Here is a 22272-nt window from a genome sequence, read left to right as displayed (position 1 = left end):
TGAGGACAAAAAAAAAATATTCTTGTGGCCGCGCCCCCAGACTTACCCTATGGCCGCCATCTTCCTTTGAACATGAAAACATGCTGTGTTAGCCATTTTGTTCACGTCAAACTTTGACGAACTCCTCCTAGGGCGTTTTGCCCACCGACTTCAAAATCGGCGTACGTCCTCTGGACAAGTGGGGCATCTAAAGTTATCAAATTTTTTGGTATACCTTTTACGGTCTGTGTGCGGCGCAGCCGCAAAGTTGGACAACTTATTTTGGAATATTGCAGATCTAAAAATTGCTCCCATTTGATCAAAACGAGTCCGATTAGGACCAAATTTGAATCAGTTGTTAAACTTTCAAGTTTGGACCAGTTTAGGATGACACAATTGAAATGGGCGCGATAGCGCCCCCTACAGAGTTGCCTTTGAGTGAACATTGATGGACAAAAACTGGTTTTACACAAATGTTCTAAACTTTGCCCAAAATTCTATTTTGGGGTCCCGAGCAAAAGGCCAATCAAACTTATGCCTTATTTTTTATGGCGTAGCCGTAGCCATGACATAAACCTCCCATGTTATCCCTATGGGAAAATTGCTAAACCTCTCGAATATCCACATTTTTCTGTTTCACACTTTAACGAACTCCTCCTAGGGCGATTGTTTGATCAAACTCATATTTGGGGAAAATCATCTACACAAGCGGAGCATCAAAAGTTATCCATATTTTTGTTCTAAGTGCTACGGTCTCTGGTGGCGGACTCGCAAATATATGTCACAAATGGGAAAACAGCGGAATCTCTAAAATGACTACATTTTTACGCTTCACACTTTAACGAACTCCTCCTAGGGCGATTGTCCGATCAAGTTCATATTTGGGGAAAATTATCTACACAAGCGAGGCATCAAAAGTTATCCATATTTTGATTCTAAGTGCTACGGTCTCTGTGTGGCGGACCCGCAAATATATGTCACAAATGGGAAAACAGCAAAATCTCTCAAATTACCACATTTTTATGTTTTACACTTTAACAAACTCCTCCTAGTGCGTTTTGCCCACCAACTTCTAAATCGGTGTACGTCCTCTAGACAAGTGGGGCATCTAAAGTTATCCAAATTTTTGGGATACCTTTTACGGTCTGTGTGCGGCGCAGCCGCAAAGTTGGACAACTTATTTTGAGATATTGCAATTCCAAAAATTGCTCCCATTTGATCAAAACGAGTCCGATTAGGACCAAATTTGAATCAGTTGTTAAACTTTCAAGTTTGGACCAGTTTAGGATGACAAAATTGAAATGGCCGCGATAGCGCCCCCTACAGAGTTGCCTTTGAGTGAACATTGATGGACAAAAACTGGTTTTACACAAATGTTCTAAACTTTGCCCAAAATTCTATTTTGGGGTCCGGAGCAAAAGGCCAATCAAACTTATGCCTTAATTTTTACGGCGTAGCCGTAGCCATGACATGAACCTCCCATGTTATCCCTATGGGAAAATTGCTAAATCTCTCGAATATCCACATTTTTCTGTTTCACACTTTAACAAACTCCTCCTAGGGCGTTTTGCCCTTCGACCTCAAAATCGGTGTACGTCCTCTAGACAAGTGGTGCATCTAAAGTTATCCAAATTTTAAGGATAACTTTTACGGTCTCTGTGCGACGGAGCCGCAAACGTTTCCCAGATTTCTGACTATTTGGCCTTCAGAGTGGCCTATAAACAATAGAGTTTTTCCAAATGACATGATATTTTGCACAAAATTCTAATTTGCCATCCTGATCATAAAAGTATGAGAGCCAAAGTCATATTTTGTACGGCGTAACCGTAACGATGACAGAAACATCCCATGATATCCTTATGGGAAAATCGCGAAATTGCTCAAATCACCACATTTTTACGCTTCACACTTTAACGAACTCCTCCTAGGGCGATTGTCTGATCAAACTCATATTTGGGGAAAATCATCTACACAAGCGGGGCATCAAAAGTTATCCATATTTTTGTTCTAAGTGCTACGGTCTCTGTGTGGCTGACCCGCAAATATGTGTCACAAATGGGAAAACAGCGGAATCTCTAAAATGACCACATTTTTACGCTTCACACTTTAACAAACTCCTCCTAGTGCGTTTTGCCCACCAACCTCAAAATCGGTGTACGTCCTCTAGACAAGTGGGGCATCTAAAGTTATCCAAATTTTAAGGATAGCTTTTACGGTCTCTGTGCGACGGAGCCGCAAACGTTTCCAAGAATTCTGACTATTTGGCCTTCAGAGTGGCCTATAAACAAGAGTTTTTCCAAATGACATGACATTTTGCACAAAATTCTAATTTGCCATCCTGATCATACAAGTATGAGAGCCAAAGTCATATTTGGTAAAGCGTAGCCGTAGCGATGACAGAAACATCCCATGATATCCCTATGGGGAAACCGCAAAATCTCTAAAATGACCACATTTTTACGCTTCACACTTTAACAAACTCCTCCTAGGGCGAAAGCCCGATCAAGTTGATATTTGGGGAGAATCATCTACACAAGTGGGGCATCAAAAATTATCCATCTTTTGATTCTAAGTGCGACGGTCTCTGTGCGGCGGAGCAGCAAATATATGTCACAAATGGGAAAAACGCCAAATCCTTGAAATGTTCACATTTACGCTTCATACTTTAACAAACTCCTCCCAGGGCGATTGCCCGATCAAGCTCATATTTGGGGAAAATCATCTACACAAGCGGGGCATCAAAAGTTATTCATATTTTGATTTTAAGTGGTACGGTCTCTGTGCCGTGGAGCTGCAAATATACTGTCACAAATGGGAAAAACGCCAAATCCTTGAAATGTTCACATTTACGCTTCACACTTTAATGAACTCCTCCGTGGGCAATAGCTCGATCAAGCTTTACTTTGGGAAATATCATCTACACACGCGGGGCATCAAAAGTTATCCATATTTTTATTCCAAGTGTCACGGTCTCTGTGCGGCGGCGCAGCAAATTTGACTGACATTTGTGTTCATTTGCACTGGATTGGCCATGTCCAATGTGTCGCCGTCTGTCAAGTTCTTTTTTAATTCAACACAATAAGGGCGCCATCTTTATCAAGTCGAAAGCGCAGAGTCGGAAGGCCGGCGGCCCACGAGGGCCGTTGGATGCCGCTTGCGGCTTTAATTTTTCTTGTTCTTCATCGCTTTGAACTCTAATTTGACCCCCTGAACATGCTCAAAAACTCACCAAACTTTGCCCAAAATTCAGAATCGGTGAAAATTTTAGTTTTTTCTGGGCCATTTTTTTTTTCCTAAAAAAATGGCGCAACAGCGCCACCGACAAAAGTCAAAATACATTGCGCCTATGGGAGACGCCCCGAGGTCAACTTTGTCGTAAAGCTACGAAATTCGGAACACGCATTCCTCTTGTGAGGACAAAAAACAAATATTATTGTGGCCACGCCCCCAGACTTACCCTATGGCTGCCATCTTCCTTTGAAAATGAAAACACGCTGTGTTAGCCATTAGGTTCACGTCAAACTTTGACGAACTCCTCCTAGGGCGTTTTGCCCACCGACTTCAAAATCGGCGGACGTCCTCTGGACAAGTGGGGAATCTAAAGTTATCCAAATTTTTGAGATACCTTTTACGGTCTGTGTGCGGCGCAGCCGCAAAGTTGGACAACTTATTTTGGGATATTGCAGATCTAAAAATTGTTCCCATTTGATCAAAACAAGTCCGATTAGTACCAAATTTGAATCAGTTGTTCAACTTTCTAGTTTGGACCAGTTTATGATGACAAAATTGAAATGGGCGCGATAGCGCCCCCTACAGAGTGACCTTTAAATTAACATTGAAGGTCAAAAATTAGTTTTACCAAAATTTTCTAAACTTTACCCAAAATTCTATTTTGGCGTCCCGATCAAAAAATTGATTAATTTTTACGGCGTAGTCGTAGCGATGACATAAACCTCCCATGTTATCCCTATGGGAAAACCGCCAAATCTCTCGAATATCCACATTTTTCTGTTTCACACTTTAACGAACTCCTTCTAGTGCGTTTTGCCCACCGACCTCAAAATCGGTGTACGTCCTCTAGACAAGTGGGGCATCTAAAGTTATCCAAATTTTAAGGATAGCTTTTACGGTCTCTGTGCGACGGAGCCGCAAACGTTTACCAGAATTCTGACTATTTGGCCTTCAGAGTGGCCTATAAACAATAGAGTTTTTCCAAATGACATGATATTTTGAACAAAATTCTAATTTGCCATCCTGATCATAAAAGTATGAGAGCCAAAGTCATATTTTGTACGGCGTAACCGTAGCGATGACAGAAACATCCATGTTATCCTTATGGGAAAATCGTAGAATCGCTCAAATCACCACATTTTTACGCTTCACACTTTAACGAACTCCTCCTAGGGCGATTGTCCGATCAAGTTCATATTTGGAGAATATCATCTACACAAGCGGGGCATCAAAACTTATCCATATTTTGATTCTAAGTGCTACGGTCTCTGTGTGGCGGACCCGCAAATATATGTCAGAAATGGGAAAACAGCAAAATCTCTGAAATGTTCACATTTTTACGCTTCACACTTTAACAAACTCCTCTAAGGGCAATAGCTCGATCAAGCTCATATTTGAGGAAAATCATATACACAAGCGGGGCATCAAAAGTTATCCATATTTTTATTCCAAGTGTCACGGTCTCTGTGTGGCGGACCCGCACATTTGACCGACATTTGTGTTCATTTGCACTGGATTTGCCATGTCAATTGTGTCGCCGTCTGTCAAGTTCTTTTTTAATTCAACACAATAAGGGCGCCATCTTTATCAAGTCGAAAGCGCAGAGTCGGAAGGCCGGCGGCCCGCGAGGCTTCACACGTCACACTTTAACAAACTCCTCCTAGGGCGATTGCCCGATCAAGTTCATATTTGGGGAAAATCATCTACACAAGCGGGCATCAAAAGTTAGTCATATTTTGATTTTAAGTGGTACGGTCTCTGTGCCGTGGAGCTGCAAATATACTGTCACAAATGGGAAAACGCAAAATCTTTGAAATGTTCAAATTCATGCTTCACACTTTAACAAACTCCTCCGTGGGCAATAGCCCGATCAAGCTTCACTTTGGGAAATATCATCCACACAAGCGCGGCATCAAAAGTTATCCATATTTATATTCTAAGTGCTACGGTCTCTGTGCGGCGGCGCAGCAAATTTGACTGACACTTGTGTTCATTTGCTCTGGATTGGCCATGTCCAATGTGTCGCCGTCTGTCAAGTTCTTTTTTAATTCAACACACAATAAGGGCGCCATCTTTATCAAGTCGAAAGCGCAGAGTCGGAAGGCCGGCGGCCCGCGAGGGCCGTTGGATGCCGCTTGCGGCTATATTTCTTCTTCTTCTTCTTCTTCTTCTTCTTCTTCTTCTTCTTCTTCTTCTTCTTCTTCTTCTTCTTCTTCTTCTTCTTCTTCTTCTTCTTCTTCTTCTTCTTCTTCTTCTTCTTCTTCTTCTTCTTCTTCTTCTTCTTCTTCTTCTCGGGACCAACCCCCCTATTTTTCACCCAGTGAACATTGACGAAAAGTCACAAAAATTTACACACCTCTAAAAATCGTGCCTCCTTACATTCTGGCTATTTCCCTTTTCTAAAATTTAAAAAATTGGCGTGTCAGCGCCCTCAAATGTACCAAAAATGCATTAAGATAGAAAATTACCAAAAAAAAATCTTATTGTAGAATCATGAAATTTGGCACAGAGGTAGATGGTGACAAGAGAAGTAAAAAATATTATTACGGCAACGCCGTCCGCCCAACCAAATGTTGGCCATATTGGTTCAAAAATGGCTAATTATGACTTGGGAGTTTTTCCAAACGTCTTACTTTTACAAACTCCTCCCAGGGCGTTGGCCCTAAAAAGCTGAAATTTGGTGAAAATGCTACTGAGGAGTGAGACATCAAAAGTTATCCAAATTACATTGATACCTCTCACGGTCTCTGTGCGGCGAAGCCGCAAACTGTAGCTAGAATTTCAGAAATCTCCCAAATTTAACATTTCTGCCGTTTGCGCAGATAAAGTCCGAATTGCGTCAAATTAGAATCAGTGGTTAAACTCTTTGCCCTAAACCTACTTGAAGTGAAATAAATTAATTTGGCGCCACAGCGCCCCCTACAGATTTTATATGGAGGTTAAATGTTTAGTTTTGCGAAATTATATGAAATTTGACACACAACTCAATTTTAGCATCCCCATCAAAAAAGTCAATGAGACCCATGTCATAATTGTTACGGCGTTGCCGTAGCGATGACCAAAACCTCCCATGTTATTCCAATGGGGAAATCGCCAGAACATGTTTACACTTTAGACTTTCACAAACTCCTCTTGGGGCGTTAGACATATTAACCTGAAATTTGGTGAGACTCATCTTCAGGGGTGGACCATCAAAAGTTATCCACATTTTTATTCAAAGAGTCACGGTGTCTTGCCAAGAATTCAAAATAAAATTGCTTTTTGATAGTAAAACAAAGGGGAGAAGATGTGACAGCGTCACAGATTCAGCAGTAGGCGTAATAAAAGGACCATTGGGGCGCGTTAGCGCCCCCTTCTCTTGCGGCGTGGCGGCGGCGGCATGGCGAGGGCCGATCATTGCCGCTTGCGGCTTTAATTGTTATTCCATTTACAATCCCATAACTCAGCAGCGTCCACACAAAGAGTCCTCATTACAGGGGTCACCTTAGACTCTATTATATCCTGTTTAACCCTGTTGGTCAGAGATCCTGGGAGAGACTGGACAATCTGTTTAGATCTTCTTTGGCTACAGCAGATCTGATATTTGGCACAGAATTCACACCAAATGTTCTTCTTTCTCCAGGAACAGCTTTAGAAAAGCACTGGTGGAGAAAGGTCCATCTCCTGTTCACAAGTACATATCTGTTATTCCATGTGGGAGAGTTGTGCGCTTGAACTTGTGTTTGAAGAGGAGTTTTTCATCAAGAAGGACCTGCAGATGAAAATGTCCCACTCACGTCTCAAAAGGAAGTCAAGAACACACAACTTTTTCAATATTAAACTGGGAATATAGAAGCAGAGAGAGCGCACTGGACTTTAGTCGGTCGAGGGCGATTTCTTTTTATTTATTTTCTGTCTTTCTGAATTTTGATGTGTGAAAATGACATTTTGCCAGAATTACCAGAAGGTTTATAATGTATAAAGGTGGGGGTGTTGGGACGTGAGCAGAAGAGTTGAGTGACTGTTTCAGAGTTTGACTGACAGAATGTACCACGTGTGGATAGGGATGTGTACCGCTACGACGGACCGGATCTGGACTTGTAAAAACGTTTCGGTTCAGGTCCAAAAAAAACGAAACCCCGGTGATTCGGTTCTGGACTCATTAAAAATCTACCACTCACATTCTATATCCTTTACGTTCTAGAATCTAAACGATCTGAAACCTTCCGTAGATCGCGAAATTCGCGCTAGAAAAGACGTAAACACTGACATCGCTGTCAATGGTGCACCCGGAGCATCAGCGACGCACGCGTCTTCCCCGCGGCAGAAGTTGAAGCCGGCGCAATGAGTTTAAAGACGCGAGAGACCGAAGTTGTCACTTTATTTCTTGAACAGAGTTGGTTACTGTTGGCCGTAACCATGGTGATGGAACAGGAACATCAGAAATCACCTCGTCTCCTGAGCCCGCTCTTAGCTCCGCCCCAGAGACCGCACACGCGCACTAGAGACTAGGGCAGGGCCGGCCCAAGCCTTCAGGGGGCCCTAAGCGAAAACATTTTTGGGGGCCCCTCACCACGTCATCAGAATCAGTTTTATTGCCATTGTCAGTAAACAATTCACATATGGGAACTTTCTTCAACGCTAACAAAGCACACCAAAACTCCAACGCATCCGTTTGCCAGTTAGTTTATTCTCAACACCTCACAAGCTCAAATATTGATAACTTAAATCCCACAATGCAACTTGGTATTCCGCTGACATCACCTCTACTCCCTGTACAAATAACACACGTCCCAGATATGTTTTTGGGCGTATTTGTGGGCGTTAAGGGTCTACAGCCACATTAGCAGTTTAAATTAATGAACAGGGGGGGTCTGGGGGCCCTCCCCCAGAGATTTTCAGACCTTTTTTGGGTCTTCTGCTGCATTTTAATGTGGTCCAGAGTAAAATGTTGAGGTTGTAATGCTATAAAATGATGATGTGATGAAACTGCCAGGAGAAAATGACTAAAGCCAGTTATTAATACATTAGTGTACTTAATTACTCGATACAATATTGGCTATGAAAAATAATTATGATCAAATTGATTCATTTTAACTGAAAATGTAAAAGTAATAGTTATCCTTACTAATTTATCTTTTACAGCTCCCAACTGTTCCTTCTTACCAAAGTGACAAAACAAGTTATATTAAATTAAACAAATAGTATAAGCATTGCTTGATTAACAATTAACACTGATAAAACAGTGCAAACAAGTTATTCCCAGAGAATGAACAGAACGAGAAGTGAAGGTCCAAACCTAGCTATAGTGAAGAGACTGCGTTTCTGCAGCTTTGCCACTTTTGTATGAAAATATATAGTATTATTCTATAACAGACGTAATTATAATATGTCTGGTTATTTTTCACTATCAATTTATTATAATTTATAACAAATAGTCTAATGATGCTTTTTAAATAAATTGAAATGTTTTATTGCTCTATTAAAAGTGAATTAGAATATAAATGTTTGTTCTGATCAGAACATCACACACTGGACATGAAACAATGCTGCGATGTGATTGGCTGATGGACCTGACATGCATAAACCTTTACGTTCCTCTCATTCCACTTTAAGAAGTCAAAGTAAAACAGACATCACGAGTCACGATTGATCTCACGCATGGTGATGTGAGAGAGAGGGACGCAAACTCAAACCCGCTCATCTCTGACTGAGGCTGCACAGGGGCCCGGGACAGGGGCCCGGGACAGGGGCCGCACACTGTTCACTCCAAAGTCTCACGTCAGAGGTTCTGGACAAGACGGCGCTCGTCCGGACCGGATCTCCGCCTCTTAGTGACCCGGGGCATAGACGCCCCTCACCGGCCTCACCTGCAGCTGACACTACGGGGCTGGTGTAAATGTGAAGCTTATTATCTTTCATTCAGACGTATTATTGTGCGCGGGGCAGAGCTCTCCTCGCCTCCAGCCTGAGCGAACTAACGTGACAGAATCGTGTTGTTTCAAACAGCAGCATTAACCGTCTCTTTGTAAGAGAAGTTCAATACCTGGAGAGTGTTGTTGAGTTTGCAGTTTCTTTACATCGTCAAGAAGTTTCTTCTTTCGTTTTTCGGCACCAGGAGATATATTTCTCTGGACATGAGGACCACGTTGTGTTGTGTTTATGTTTTGCTCTCGTTCTGCTCGCGCACAATGAAGTTGACCAATCAGCACAGGTTTGGTGTCTCGGTTGCCAGATTGTCATTACAAATAAATGCGGTTTGTGCGTTATATGTTACCGCTGTGTGTCGCTGCCGCGCCAGCAGCGCTACTACACTAGTGGCGCACGCTGCGCTTGCACTTCTCATAAGACGGGTTGCCAGACTGGGGGCCCTACTAACGCCTCGGGGCCCTACGCGGCTGCTTAGTTCGCTTATAGGCTGGGCCGGCCCTGGACTAGGGTCGCTACAATATGAATAAAATAACTGTATTATGTTGTGGTGTGATGTAGCATTTATTTAGGTGGGTTATTGTGCAATATACATATTTATACATCTAAGTAAATACTAAGTCAAAGTAATATTGTTTAATTGCTGGATTCATTAATTGGAGCTTATATTTTGTAATAGTATTTGTATTCTACAGTTGTTAAATATGGTCTTGTGTTTAATGCGGTTAATATGATGTATTGTGTGTAGTGTAAAATATTTTCATATTCTATTTTTGATACTGCTAAGTTGATTGATTTATAGTGGTTCTAGTTGACTGTTATGCTAGTTTTTGAAGGTTTTTACATGACTTTGATGCCAATGGATCTGCAAAATGAAAGAGTGTAAATGTATCTAAAGCATTAAACTTCAAGTGTGGGAACAGCCCAGTCAAACCAGTAATACACTTACAAACATAGTATCAGCTGAAACAGCTGCTCCAATACCAATACTCAACTTGCTCTTGTTCGGAAGTTGTTCCTCTAGTAAAACACATGAATGTGTGTTAGCTAGCAGCTTGTGATTTGTAAGTTGTAACTTCTGTTAATAAACAGTGAATAAACCAGATAAAGTGAGTTTATTTCACTGCAGTTAAGCCTTGTGTTTGATAGTCGTCCTTGTTCAAGTGTCTTAATTGAGCCAAGCAGCTTGTGTTATGCTGTAGTAACATTATGCAAATATGGCATGAGTTCAGCCAGACTCATTAGGTCCGGACCTGAACCTAAACCTCTGGATTCGAATCCGGACTTGAACCTGAACGTGGGTTTAGGTCTGCATCCCTACGTGTGTATTTATATACTTGTGTGAGTATTTGGAGGCGTGGCCTTTGAACGGCAGCAGAACTTGTTTGGGTCCATCACAAAGAAACTTAAAAAGAAAACGTAATATCAGTCCGACTCTCAACCAGATGTGTGTAACCAATTTATTGACTCAATTAATAAAAAATAAAATAATCCAAGTATTCCTGAAGACTTTAAGTCACAATGTGAAAAAGCGATATCGATTGTGGCGCTACAGGAAGTGGTAAAAGCCCTAAACAAAGGCAAATTGCCCGGTGTGATGTCACCAGGGGATTTTAATGCTCCATTCTGGGACATGATTGAAAAGCCATTGTTTAAAGCGCTTAATCAATGTGTCACCTTGGGAGAAATGTCACCTTCAGTGAAACAAGGCGTGGTCTGCCTGATCCCTGAACCCTAAAAGGATCCGCTGATGATTGAAAACTGGCGTCCAATCACACGCTTCAATACAGACTGTAAAATACTGGCCTCAGTTTATGCCAAACGTCTCAAATCTGGACTTTCGGGCATAAACGAGACACAAAGTGTCTTCATGAAAAACCGCCACATTAGTTCCAACATCAGACTGGTGTTAGATGGAACTGATGATGCAGACAACTCTGACCCTCAAGACTTAATCCTCTTTTTAGGTTTTTACGATGCTTTTCACACCATAGAACGTGACTTTCAACCTAAAAATTGCAATTCTGGGATAAAACTTCAAATATATTATAATATATATTCATCTTAACTGCATTTTAGTTCAACGAGTCGTCCAATCATCAAAGTATTTCAGATTCAATTGTGTTAAAAGTTTGAGTTTGTCCGAATTCTTCAGTGGAATTTTACAGTCACAAAATGGCGGCTGAAACAGAACGTCTGTTACTCATATTGTTGTGACTTTAAGTTTCCATGGAGACGGGCTCTCTAAAAAATAAAAAAATAAATATAAATAAATGCCACACAGCCCCAAAAGTATAATTCCAGCTTTTATCTTTAGAACTTCTCATGTACATATGATACAAGTCTGTAAACTGCTCAAGTGTTCCTGTTCACCACGATCCCCAAAAGCACTCTAAAAACCCGTCTGAAAATGACATGTGGACGCACAGAGTGATCACGTGTCATACGTGCATGCGCGTGCGTGGTGCTGAAGAGACAGCTCCCCTCGATCGGACACGTGACATCTCCGCTGTGGATTGAGCTTCAACAACATAAACGCGATGATACGGCCTGTGCATTGTCCTGCAAACACTTCCTCTTGTGTCAGGTTCATGTTATTACAATTACAACGTGAACGAGCCCATTTCCTGGTCGTTCTTGACGCAGATTCCACTCCTTGTTTATTCACTTTAGAGACATTTATGGAGTTTTAAGAAGCAGAAAAACCTCCTCGGACTGAGAAGTGAGACCAAGAAGCGTCACAACGTGAGTGACTTTAATTCACAGCCTCTTTTATATTTCTTAATCCAGTTTTAGTCGTGTGCGTGTTTTTGCAGGAAAGTGAAAGTAACAGAAATGTGAGTGAACAAACTGAGACTCGACAGATCTCATGTTCTAAAACACAAATGTAAGAGCTTTAAAGAGCTTTAAAGAGCTTTAAAGTGCTTTTGTAACGTGGAAGTTTAACAGAGACAAACTGAGCTTTATCCTGGACTAATGCCACAGTCTGGGTTATTCTTATGGACGTCTCTTGTTCAGTTTGATCATTTTTCTAAAAGCCTCTCCAAATTTATTCGAGCGTTTAAATCCATTGAGACAGAATGATCTCCATCAGAGTCAATTTATTCTAGATTTGATGATTATTGATGAGGTCAAACAAGTCATTTATTCACAAATGAGTCTCTGTTACTCTAGAGAGCAGCTTTATCACATCAAACTTTCTGACTCATAAAATACATTTAATGTGACACAAAAAGCCAGATTAAAGGCACTTTACATTGTATTTAATTGACTTATTTCTATATGTGACCACTGTGTTTCCCATGAATAAAGGAAACTTTAGTGTGAGTAAAGTGAGCTCAGTCTCAGTCACTGTTTCCTGTGCTTTTCTTCAGGTCCATGATGAGTGACTCTGTGAAGGAGCCGCCTCCAGGGGGCAGCACTGATCCACGGTGAGTCTGACTGTTCACACTTTAGACAGTTACAGTTCAGTGAAGCAGCAGCAGGTTTAACCTGTTATCATCCACCTATTTTCGCCCTGTGCACAATGGTTGGACATACCCAAATGGCATTGCTTATTAAAAGAGGATCTTATGTTCCACATGCAAGTGTGATGCATCATTAGAAAGCTTAGGCCTTCTAGTTTCTGCAGATGTGCACATGAACACTGTCAGGGCTTCAGAACTTACACTACAGAAGCCCAAAAATAAACAAAACATCCTTTTTTAGTCTCGCCTGAATATTGTTAATTTGTAATGGTCCTGAGCAAGACATACTTCATTGTGTGCATATGCTGTTCACTGTACATGATGTTTATCTTGTTGACAACAACTGTCTAAAGTTTCAGATCTCTAGGAACAGGCATTTTGGTGCTGTTGACCTTTTTGTATCAAAAAGTATATTCGGAACAAGTTATCCAAATATGTGCCAACTGTGCCAAACTGTTTTATTACAATTTTAGCTCCTCTATGATCATAAAACATACATTTTGATGTTTTGTAGGCCACTAATAGCAATTATAACTGCTAAAAAAAAAATATGTGAAAATGTGTAAATATGAGTTTACCTATGAATTTCCCATATAGAGGTTAAAAAAAAAAAAAGAAAAATTATAATATTTTTATTTTATTTTTGTGTTGGTATAATAATACATATATCTAACAAAATGCACGTCCAAAAGGCTAATAAAATCAGAAAACGTTATGCGCAAAATCCTGCCGAGAAATCTGGCTCTTTACAGCCTTCCCGGAGCCTTACGCACGAGAATACAGAAGATTCTGTGTCAATCAGGGATGTAACCTGCTTCCGAAGAGTGCACATGCTTTTTCGCTCGCTCCGCTTGCTATCGCTGTTTTCCTTATTTATTTTGCTTTTTAATCAGTTTTTGTCTTCCAAACATTTTTGCTTTAGACTTTTTCAAGTAAACCAAGGATTTTAAGACCATTTTTCCAGTTTTAACGACATATCTGACGCCAGCGACATGTCCGGGAGAAGAAGGGAGAAAGACTGTGAACGCTGTCGGAAATATCAACAAGAAATTAATGAGCTGAAAACACGGATATTTGTTTTGGAATCTGACAAAGTTCTTCACGATACCATTCCTGTGTCAACCGACGGTAAGAAGAGCACACTTTTTACAAGAAAAACTGCTACTTTCAACCTTAACCGCAGTGACTCTGTGTCGTTTCCAAAACTGTCTAAAAACCAGAAAGACCAGGCTGTTTCTTGGAACAAACTTGGAGCAAAGCCTAAACGATACAAAGATAACGTGAAGTCACCTAAAATACAGCTCACCAACAGATTTTTACCACTTTCAGAGATGGAATTAAATGAAAAAAGGAAAGATGACGTGGCCAAAATACAGCGAGGAGGATCTGTGCCAGGAGCCAAGGTCAAGATTGTTTTAGTTGGGGACGGCGCGATAAGTCACGTGACGCATGAAAAGATAAACACATTCTTTTTCAAGCGCCACTGTTTCTGAGATAACGTCACTCCTTCCAAATATTATGGCTAAGCATGGAGGAGCTAAACAGCTGATTGTGCACGTGGGTGCAGTGGACATGCGGCGGGAACAGACTGAAGTTTTGAAAAAAGACTTCTTGAAGTTATTCGACGTGCTTGATCAAATGGAAATCAAAACTTTCATAAGTGGACCTCTTCCAAACATCGACAGGAGGATAAACACGTTTAGCCGGCTTCTTCAGCTGAACACATGGCTGTCCAAAGAGTGTTCCCCGAGAGGACTACACTATATTGAGAACTTCTATCTATTCTGGAAACGAGAGGACCTGTTTAAGAGAAATGGCCCCCACCTATGCAGAGGTGGAGTGAGGGTGCTAACAGAGAACCTGCTCCACGCTCTGAGGCATTGGACTGGGCCTGGACAGGGTCCTGAGCAGATAGTTAGAGAAGAGAAGAATGAGAGAAGAATTCCTGCTCCCTCAGCCAGAGACCGAGCCAATGTTTCAACATTAAAAGCACCACAACCTCAGCTTCCACCAAAGGATTCATCAGCAGCTGCTCCACCACCACCACCAGCAAAGGATTCAGCTCCAGCTGCTCCACATTCACCTCCACCGCCTCCAGCAAAGGAACAATCTTCAAAGGCCTTGGACCCATCTGTGACAAGCCCAACAACATCCCTGTCATCGCCCCTGCCTTCACACCAGCCCTGGGTTCCCCCTGCAACATCTACTCCCACTAAAGATTCATCATTCTCCTTCTCATCTCCACTCTCACCCATGGGCCTTCCCAGCCATTTTGAAAGTCTGATCAAATCAGGCATTAAGATGGCTCCACTCACGCCCAATATAGCAAGGGCTATGCCGACTACACCAACAAAAGCCCCACCACCCATCCCCCCTCGCCTCTCACCTGGTCCCAAACTCTCCTTGGCTACAAAAGCCCCACCACCCATCCAACCTCGCCTTTTACCTGGTATCTCCCGTAGCTAGGATGCACTGGGTCTCAGCGTTGCCGGGACTTATTGTCACATTAAAAATCAAACCAACCCGGGGCCCTATGTAAAAAGAGCCCCCCCTAGTGCTATTTCTGTAGTCACATCATCACACAGATGGAAAAACAAAATGCGAGTCAGGCCCAATCTGAGAAATGTGATTCATATTCCCTGTGAAAAGATAAAGCCCAGTCCCACTGAAACTAGTCTGAAACTTGCTGTGCTAAATGTCAGATCCTTATGTAACAAATCTCTCTTAATTAATAATTTTATTTCTTCTTATAATCTTGATTTTATGTTTTTAACTGAAACATGGCTTGACAAAAACACAGGAAATGTAGTTCTGATAGAATCTGCTCCACCCAACTTTAAGTTTGAATCTTAAACACGAGAAAACAAAAAAGGGGGTGGAGTCTGTGCTGTCTTTAGAGATGAAATAATTACCCGCAGGTTGTCTTTTGGGGTGTTTTCATCATTTGAGTATGTATCCTTTAAAATGGAGCTAAAACAGTCTCCATCCATTCTCTTCATTGTTTTATACAAGCCTCCCCAGCACTGCCAAAGTTTTATTGATGATTTTACTGAGATGCTTTCAGTCATATGCACAGACTTTGATGGTTTGGTCATTACAGGTGATTTCAACGTGCATGTTGATAATATTTGTGACAGAAACGCTAAAGAGCTTGATGCTGTCCTTGAAACCTTCAGTCTTACTCAGCTTGTGAGAGGTCCCACCCACAACAAAGGACACACTCTAGATCTCATAATTACAAAGGGGGTAAATATTTCAAATGTTAATGTGATCGATGTTGCTCTGTCTGATCATTTCTGTGTCTTCTTTGACCTGTCTGTTTCTCCCCAACCTCCGGTTGGTCCTGCAGTTGTTCAGAGGAGACACATAAGTGATGGCACAGGTGCATTGTTTATGGAAATGATAAACTTTGAAAATGTCTCATGTTATAATGTAAATGATTTGTTGAACTCTGTTACATCTAGTGTTTTGAATGTTCTGGACACCATCGCCCCTATAAAGGCTAAAATGGTTAAAAATAAGCAGAAGGCGCCGTGGAGAAATGATGATTCGGTCAGGGCACAGAAAAGGGAGTGCCGCAGGGCCGAACGGAAATGGCGCAAGTCAAAGCTCCAGATTCAAAAAGAGATTTACAAAGAAAAGCTGAACATGTACAACCTAATCTTATGTAGAACTAGGGAAAGATATTTTTCTGAAATAATTGGAAGCTGCAGTAACAACTCGCGTGTCGTGTTTGCCACAGTAAACAGATTAACAAACCCTCCAGCTCAGCTGCCGAACTCATTTCCACATCCAAGTGTAATGAGTTTGCATTATTCTTTAATGACAAAGTTCAGGGCATTAAAAATGCTATAAATCCCACAATGCAAAAAAATTACCCTAAAACCACCAAGACACTTAGAGCTAACTCACTTTGCACCAGTAACTGACAAAACTGTCCATGAGATCATCACCAGTCTGAGTTCATCTACATGCTGCCTTGATGTGTTACCCACCAGATTTCTAAAGTCTGTGCTGAACAGTTTGTTAGCACCATTCACTCACATAGTTAACATGTCGCTTCAATCTGGAACATTCCCAATGTCTTTGAAATTGCCATTTTTGGGCAAAGTCCTTGAAAAGGTTGTTTACCAACAGCTCACAGATTTCCTCTTAATAAACAACTCATTTGATGTTTTTCAGTCAGGTTTTAGACCTCATCACAGCACTGAGACTGCTCTTGTCAAGGTGACAAATGACATCCGCCTGAACACTGACACGGGCAAAGCCTCAGTCTTAATTCTGTCAGATCTGAGTGCTGCTTTTGACACTGTCAATCATGGGATCCTCTTACAGAGACTAGAGGACTGGGTGGGCATCACTGGCACTGCCCTAAACTGGTTAAGGTCCTATCTGGAAGACAGGAAGTACTTTGTTGAAATTGGTAGCTGTGTCTCAGACCACATGACCCTGACCTGTGGAGTGCCCCAAGGGTCAGTCCTGGGTCCCCTTCTGTTCAACCTCTACATGCTGCCGTTAGGTCAGTTGATACGCAGTGAAAATGTGTCCTTTCACAATTATGCAGACGACACTCAGATCTATGTTTCACTATCGGCAGGTGACTCTGTTACTGCATCCAACAGATCAGTTTGTGGATGCAAAACAACTTTCTCCAGCTGAACTCAGACAAGACTGAAATAATCGTTTTTGGCCCACAGAAACAAAGAGAAAGTGTTAGCGGTCACCTCCAGAGTCTCGCTCTAAAACCTACAAACCAAATTAGAAATCTGGGGGTAATAATAGACTCAGACTTGAACTTTAATAGCCACGTCAAATCAATAACATCAGCAGCTTTTTACCATCTAAAAAACATTGCCAAAATCAAAAATATAGTGTCAAAACCAGATTTAGAGAGACTTATCCATGCGTTTGTCTCCAGTAGATTAGACAACTGTAACGGCCTGCTCACTGGCCTCTCCAAACGAGTTGTAAAACAGCTGCAGTACATCCAGAACGCTGCTGCTCGGGTCCTGACCAGAACCAGGAAGTATGATCACATTAGTCCTGTTCTCAGGTCTCTGCACTGGCTCCCTGTGGCTCAGAGAATAGACTTTAAAGCAGCTCTGCTTGTGTACAAGTCTCTCCATGACCTAGCACCAAAGTACATCTTGGATATCTTAGTGCCATATGAACCATCTCGGACTCTGAGGACCTCAGGGACCGGCCTCCTGCTGGTGCCCAGAGTCAGGACAAAACATGGGGAATCTGCGTTTCAGTTTTATGCAGCTAAAATCTGGAACAGTCTTCCTGAAGATGTGAGACAGGCTTCTACTCTGACAATGTTCAAATCTAAGCTAAAAACAGTTTTGTTTAGCTGCGCATATGACTGAAAGGATTTTTTCTTTGCACTCTTCTCTTTTGTTTGTGATTTTATTAGTGTAGAAAATCAGTTGGATTGATAATTTTTAATTTAGTTAATTTTATTGTATTTCTGTTTCTGTAATTTCTTTGTGATTTGAATGCATTTTTCCTGCTGTGAAGCACTTTGTCTTGTGTATGAAATGTGCTCTACAAATAAACTTGCCTTGCCTTGCCTTGCCTTTGTCCCGCCTCTCTTTCTAAAGCTATTTTCATTGGCTGGAATAATCTGTCAATCAATCTGAGCTACGTCATTCGCACGCGGCGCTATTTAGATGTAAACAGACTAATCCATGTGCGTCCTAAGCGGCGCATTGTTTTTTGCGGAGGCTGTAGCAAACAAACCCGTGGACAGAAAAAATCGTGGATGGTCTCATTCTGTAGGTAACAGTCTGAAGAAAAGAAGGATATCCAACATTATTTTATAGGTCAAACAGGTCATTTGTTATGGACGGAGAAATGCGCCGAACAAGCGCATTCTCGTCCGGCGAGAAACGAAGAAAAGTTTGTTTACTTGACAATATCTCGAAATCGGATAACTTCAGGAAAAATACAAGTGGATATTGTTTTTCAATGGTTCCTTACGGACAGACTGAGCACAAGGATGTACAGAATTAAAGCCGTTTTGTCCGTCATAAACAGCAAACAGGTAGGACATGCATTTGTAAAAGTTGAGACTTTCTCACAAACTATTGGCAATTGCTTCTTGGGGCATATTATTCAATGTAAATCAATGACATATTCGTTTTGTTGAGAAAATAAGCTTTAAAATGATGTGTGGCTTGCTGGTATTGACCACGGAAATAAAAGTGATGATGTAAGAGAATATTTGAGATATAGAAAATGTTCGCCGGCGGACAGGTGGGTGGTAACAGGTTAAGAACAGCTGTGACTGTGTTTTACAGGTCCAGACCCACCAATCTGTCCTTAAAGAGTGACCGTTCTAAAGATCCACCTCCACGTTTTAAAGAACCAGGACCAGATTCAGAGTAAGACCCCAGAACCTTCTCATGTGCAGTTCAGAGTTCCTATAACCATAAGAGAGAGAGAGTGGAGGAGAGACAGTGACAATTTTACTACAAATGAATGTAATTTATACCAAACTCTCATTATTGTTGTGTATTTTAGGTCAATTTAGGCATTTATAGTAAAAGTGCATGTGTTTTATTTGATCAGTTTATAATCTGTGGAGGCTGTGGGGGGCGTGAACAATCCCCAAAAGGGATCGCAGCAGAAACAGTTTGAGAAGCTCTGGTGTATGGACTGGATGGTTAGAACCTTCTGCTGTTTATTCTGTGACTGAGCTGATGTTTCCAGGTCCAGACAGAGCCACCTGTCCTTAAAGAGTGACCGCTCCAGACTTGAACCTCCAGTGTTTAAAGAACCAGGACCAGATTCAGAGTAAGTCCCTCAAGAACCTTCTCCAAATCCTGTTTCTTTAAAGACGTTTTTATCAGTGGATTTTTCATTCTGCTCCCGTCGCTCCTGTCGCTCCCGTCGCTCCTGTCGGGGGTTTGTTGGCTCTGATGTTCTGCAGTGGACAGAGTGTAATGTTGTATCATTGGTTTGTTTGTCCCACAGAGAGGAGAGGGCAGAGGGCCCCAGAGGAGACTGTGACCTGGACTCTGTTTTCAAGGTTTGTACCAAAAGCGTCACATGGTCAGAAACATCTAGAGGAGATTCCACCTGCAGAGTGGATCCCAGGGCCTGACCTGCTCCTCTGTGTTCTCTGTGTTTCAGCGTCTGGAGGAGCAGGTCCTGGATTATGTCAAACAGCAGCTGCAGAGGCTCCACAGGCTCCTGGCCTCGGATTACCCAGAATGTTCTGAGAGTGAGGAGGAGGAGCCGAGCAGAGAGGCGGTTCTGAACATCACCCTGGACTTCCTGAGGAGGATGGACCAGGAGCAGCTGGTCCAGCGTCTGCAGAACAGTAAAGCCACGTTTCCACTGATGCTAACGACTATGTTGAGCCTTAGCAACACAAAGCTAGCAAAGCACGTTAGCAACAGCTGTTTCCTGTTTATCGCCGCACAGCACAGGATTTGTCAAGAGCCACAATCTGATATTTCCAGGTCATAATGCGTCTGACATGATCCAAAGCCAAAGCATGAGATAAAGAGAGGTTCAAACGCGGCGTAGAGGCTTTGAGAGAAGTGAAAACTTTATTGTTCACATATGTGGAAATATGATATCCATTATTATAAATAGAAAAAAGCAATGGAGATAAAAGTGTGCCTTGTGGAGAACTTTTATTCAACACAGTAATTTCTGAAATATCAGCACCAATAGTCACTCTACAGGACAATTGGACAAAAAGTCTCTGTCCCATTTGATAATGCCTCCATTAACACGAGGTCCATAAACCTGTTCAGTAAAATATGTACACGCATAGAACTGAAAGCTGATGTAAAGTCCACAAAGAGGATTCTAGCATAATGGTCAGGGGCCTGAAGGTGCTTTGCTTAAGTGTTGTATAGAGTGATGGCTGCATCTTCTGTACTTCTGACTTTCATATGCAAACTGTTAGATGTCCAAACAGTTGGATACAGAGGACATGATGTTTTTACTCACAGTTTGCTCCAAACACTTCCATAAAATGAAGGAAAGTGCTTTTGGGTGAAAATCATTCAGTTCAGATGTTCCAGGTTTTTTAGGGACAGGCACAAGGAAGATGTGCTGCTAAAGCACAAATCTACAGACTTTTTTACTGACTGAACTAGTCTATTGTAGGGCTGGGAATCGCTGAGTACCTCACGATACGATACACGATACATGGCTCACGATACGATAATATCGCGATATGGCGATACTGCAGCAATACTGCAATTATCGATATATTGTCTATAATAACTCTCGATATATATCATATGTTAAGAAGGCTCCATGAGAAACTGTCATGCTGGCCCTTTAAGGGGCGGAGCCTAGAGCACCGCTGAGCGCTGTGTGCAAGGTCCGAGAGGAGAGAGAGAGAAGAGTTTGTTGCGTCGGAATCATGGATCAAGTGCTTCCTGCTTCCGAAGAGTACACACGCTTTTTCGCTTGCTATCGCTGCTTTCCTTATTTATTTTGCTTTTTAATCAGTTTTTGTCTTCCAAACATTTTTGGTTTAGACTTTTTCAAGTAAACCAACATTTTTCCAGTTTTAACGACATCTGACGCCAGCGACATGTCCGGGAGAAGAAGGGAGAAAGACTGTAAACGCTGTCGGAAATATCAACAAGAAATTAATGAGCTGAAAACACGGATATTTGTTTTGGAATTTGAAAAAGTTCTTCACGATACCATTCCTGTGTCAACCGATGGTAAGAAGAGCACACTTTTTACAAGAAAAACTGCTACTTTCAACCTAAACCGCAGTGACTCTGTGTCGTTTCCAAAACTGTCTAAAAAACAGAAAGACCAGGCTGTTTCTTGGAACAAACTTGGAGCAAAGCCTAAACGATACAAAGATAACGTGAAGTCACCTAAAATACAGCTCACAAACAGATTTTTACCACTTTCAGAGATGGAATTGAATGAAAAAAGGAAAGATGACGTGGCCAAAATACAGCAAGGAGGATCTGTGCCACAAGCCAAGGTCACACGGATTGTTTTGAGTGGAGACGGAGCAATAAGTCACGTGTCGCATGAAAAGATAAACACATATTCTTTTCCAAGCGCCACTGTTTCTGAGATAACGTCACTCCTTCCAAATATTATGGCTAAGCATAGAGGAGCTAAACAGCTGATTGTGCACGTGGGTGCAGTGGACATGCGGCGGGAACAGACTGAAGTTTTGAAAAAAGACTTCTTGAAGTTATTTGACGTGCTTGATAAAATGGAAATCAAAACATTCATAAGTGGACCTCTTCCAAACATCGACAGGAGGATAAACAAGTTTAGCCGGCTTCTTCAGCTGAACACATGGCTGTCCAAAGAGTGTGCCCCGAGAGGACTACACTACATTGAGAACTTCTATCTATTCTGGAAACGAGAGGACCTGTTTAAGAGAAATGGCCCCCACCTATGCAGAGGTGGAGTGAGGGTGCTGACAGAGAACATGCTCCACGCTCTGAGGCATTGGACTGGGCCTGGACAGGGTCCTGAGCAGATAGTTAGAGAAAAGAGGAATGAGAGAAGAATTCCTGCTCCATCAGCCAGAGACCGAGCCAATGTTTCAACATCAACAGCACCACAACCTCAGCCTCCACCAAAGGATTCATCAGCAGCTGCTCCACAGCCACCAGCAAAGGAACAATCTTCAAAGGCCTTGGACCCATCTGTGACAGGCCCAACAACATCACTGTTATTG

At 41.9% G+C, this 22272-nt stretch overlaps 1 protein-coding gene across 1 annotated transcript in view; it reads left to right on the top strand.

The window, feature by feature from the left end:
- LOC140380756 (NACHT, LRR and PYD domains-containing protein 3-like) overlaps positions 1 to 22272 on the top strand; it is a 59466-nt gene that overhangs the window by 14401 nt on the left and 22793 nt on the right. Inside the window, exons 2-7 of the mRNA XM_072464656.1 lie at positions 11791 to 11862; positions 11934 to 12004; positions 12492 to 12548; positions 19299 to 19382; positions 19563 to 19617; positions 19722 to 19911. Coding sequence (XP_072320757.1) covers positions 11791 to 11862; positions 11934 to 12004; positions 12492 to 12548; positions 19299 to 19382; positions 19563 to 19617; positions 19722 to 19911 — 529 coding nt within the window. The remainder of the gene's footprint in view (positions 1 to 11790; positions 11863 to 11933; positions 12005 to 12491; positions 12549 to 19298; positions 19383 to 19562; positions 19618 to 19721; positions 19912 to 22272) is intronic.

This window comes from Eucyclogobius newberryi, unplaced genomic scaffold (assembly GCF_026437365.1).
Source record: "Eucyclogobius newberryi isolate DKJ021-1_F unplaced genomic scaffold, fEucNew1.0.hap1 SCAF_5, whole genome shotgun sequence".
Taxonomy (NCBI): domain Eukaryota; kingdom Metazoa; phylum Chordata; class Actinopteri; order Gobiiformes; family Gobiidae; genus Eucyclogobius; species Eucyclogobius newberryi.
The sequence above is the reverse complement of the archived record's forward strand: the minus strand, read 5'-3'. Positions and strand labels throughout refer to the sequence as shown.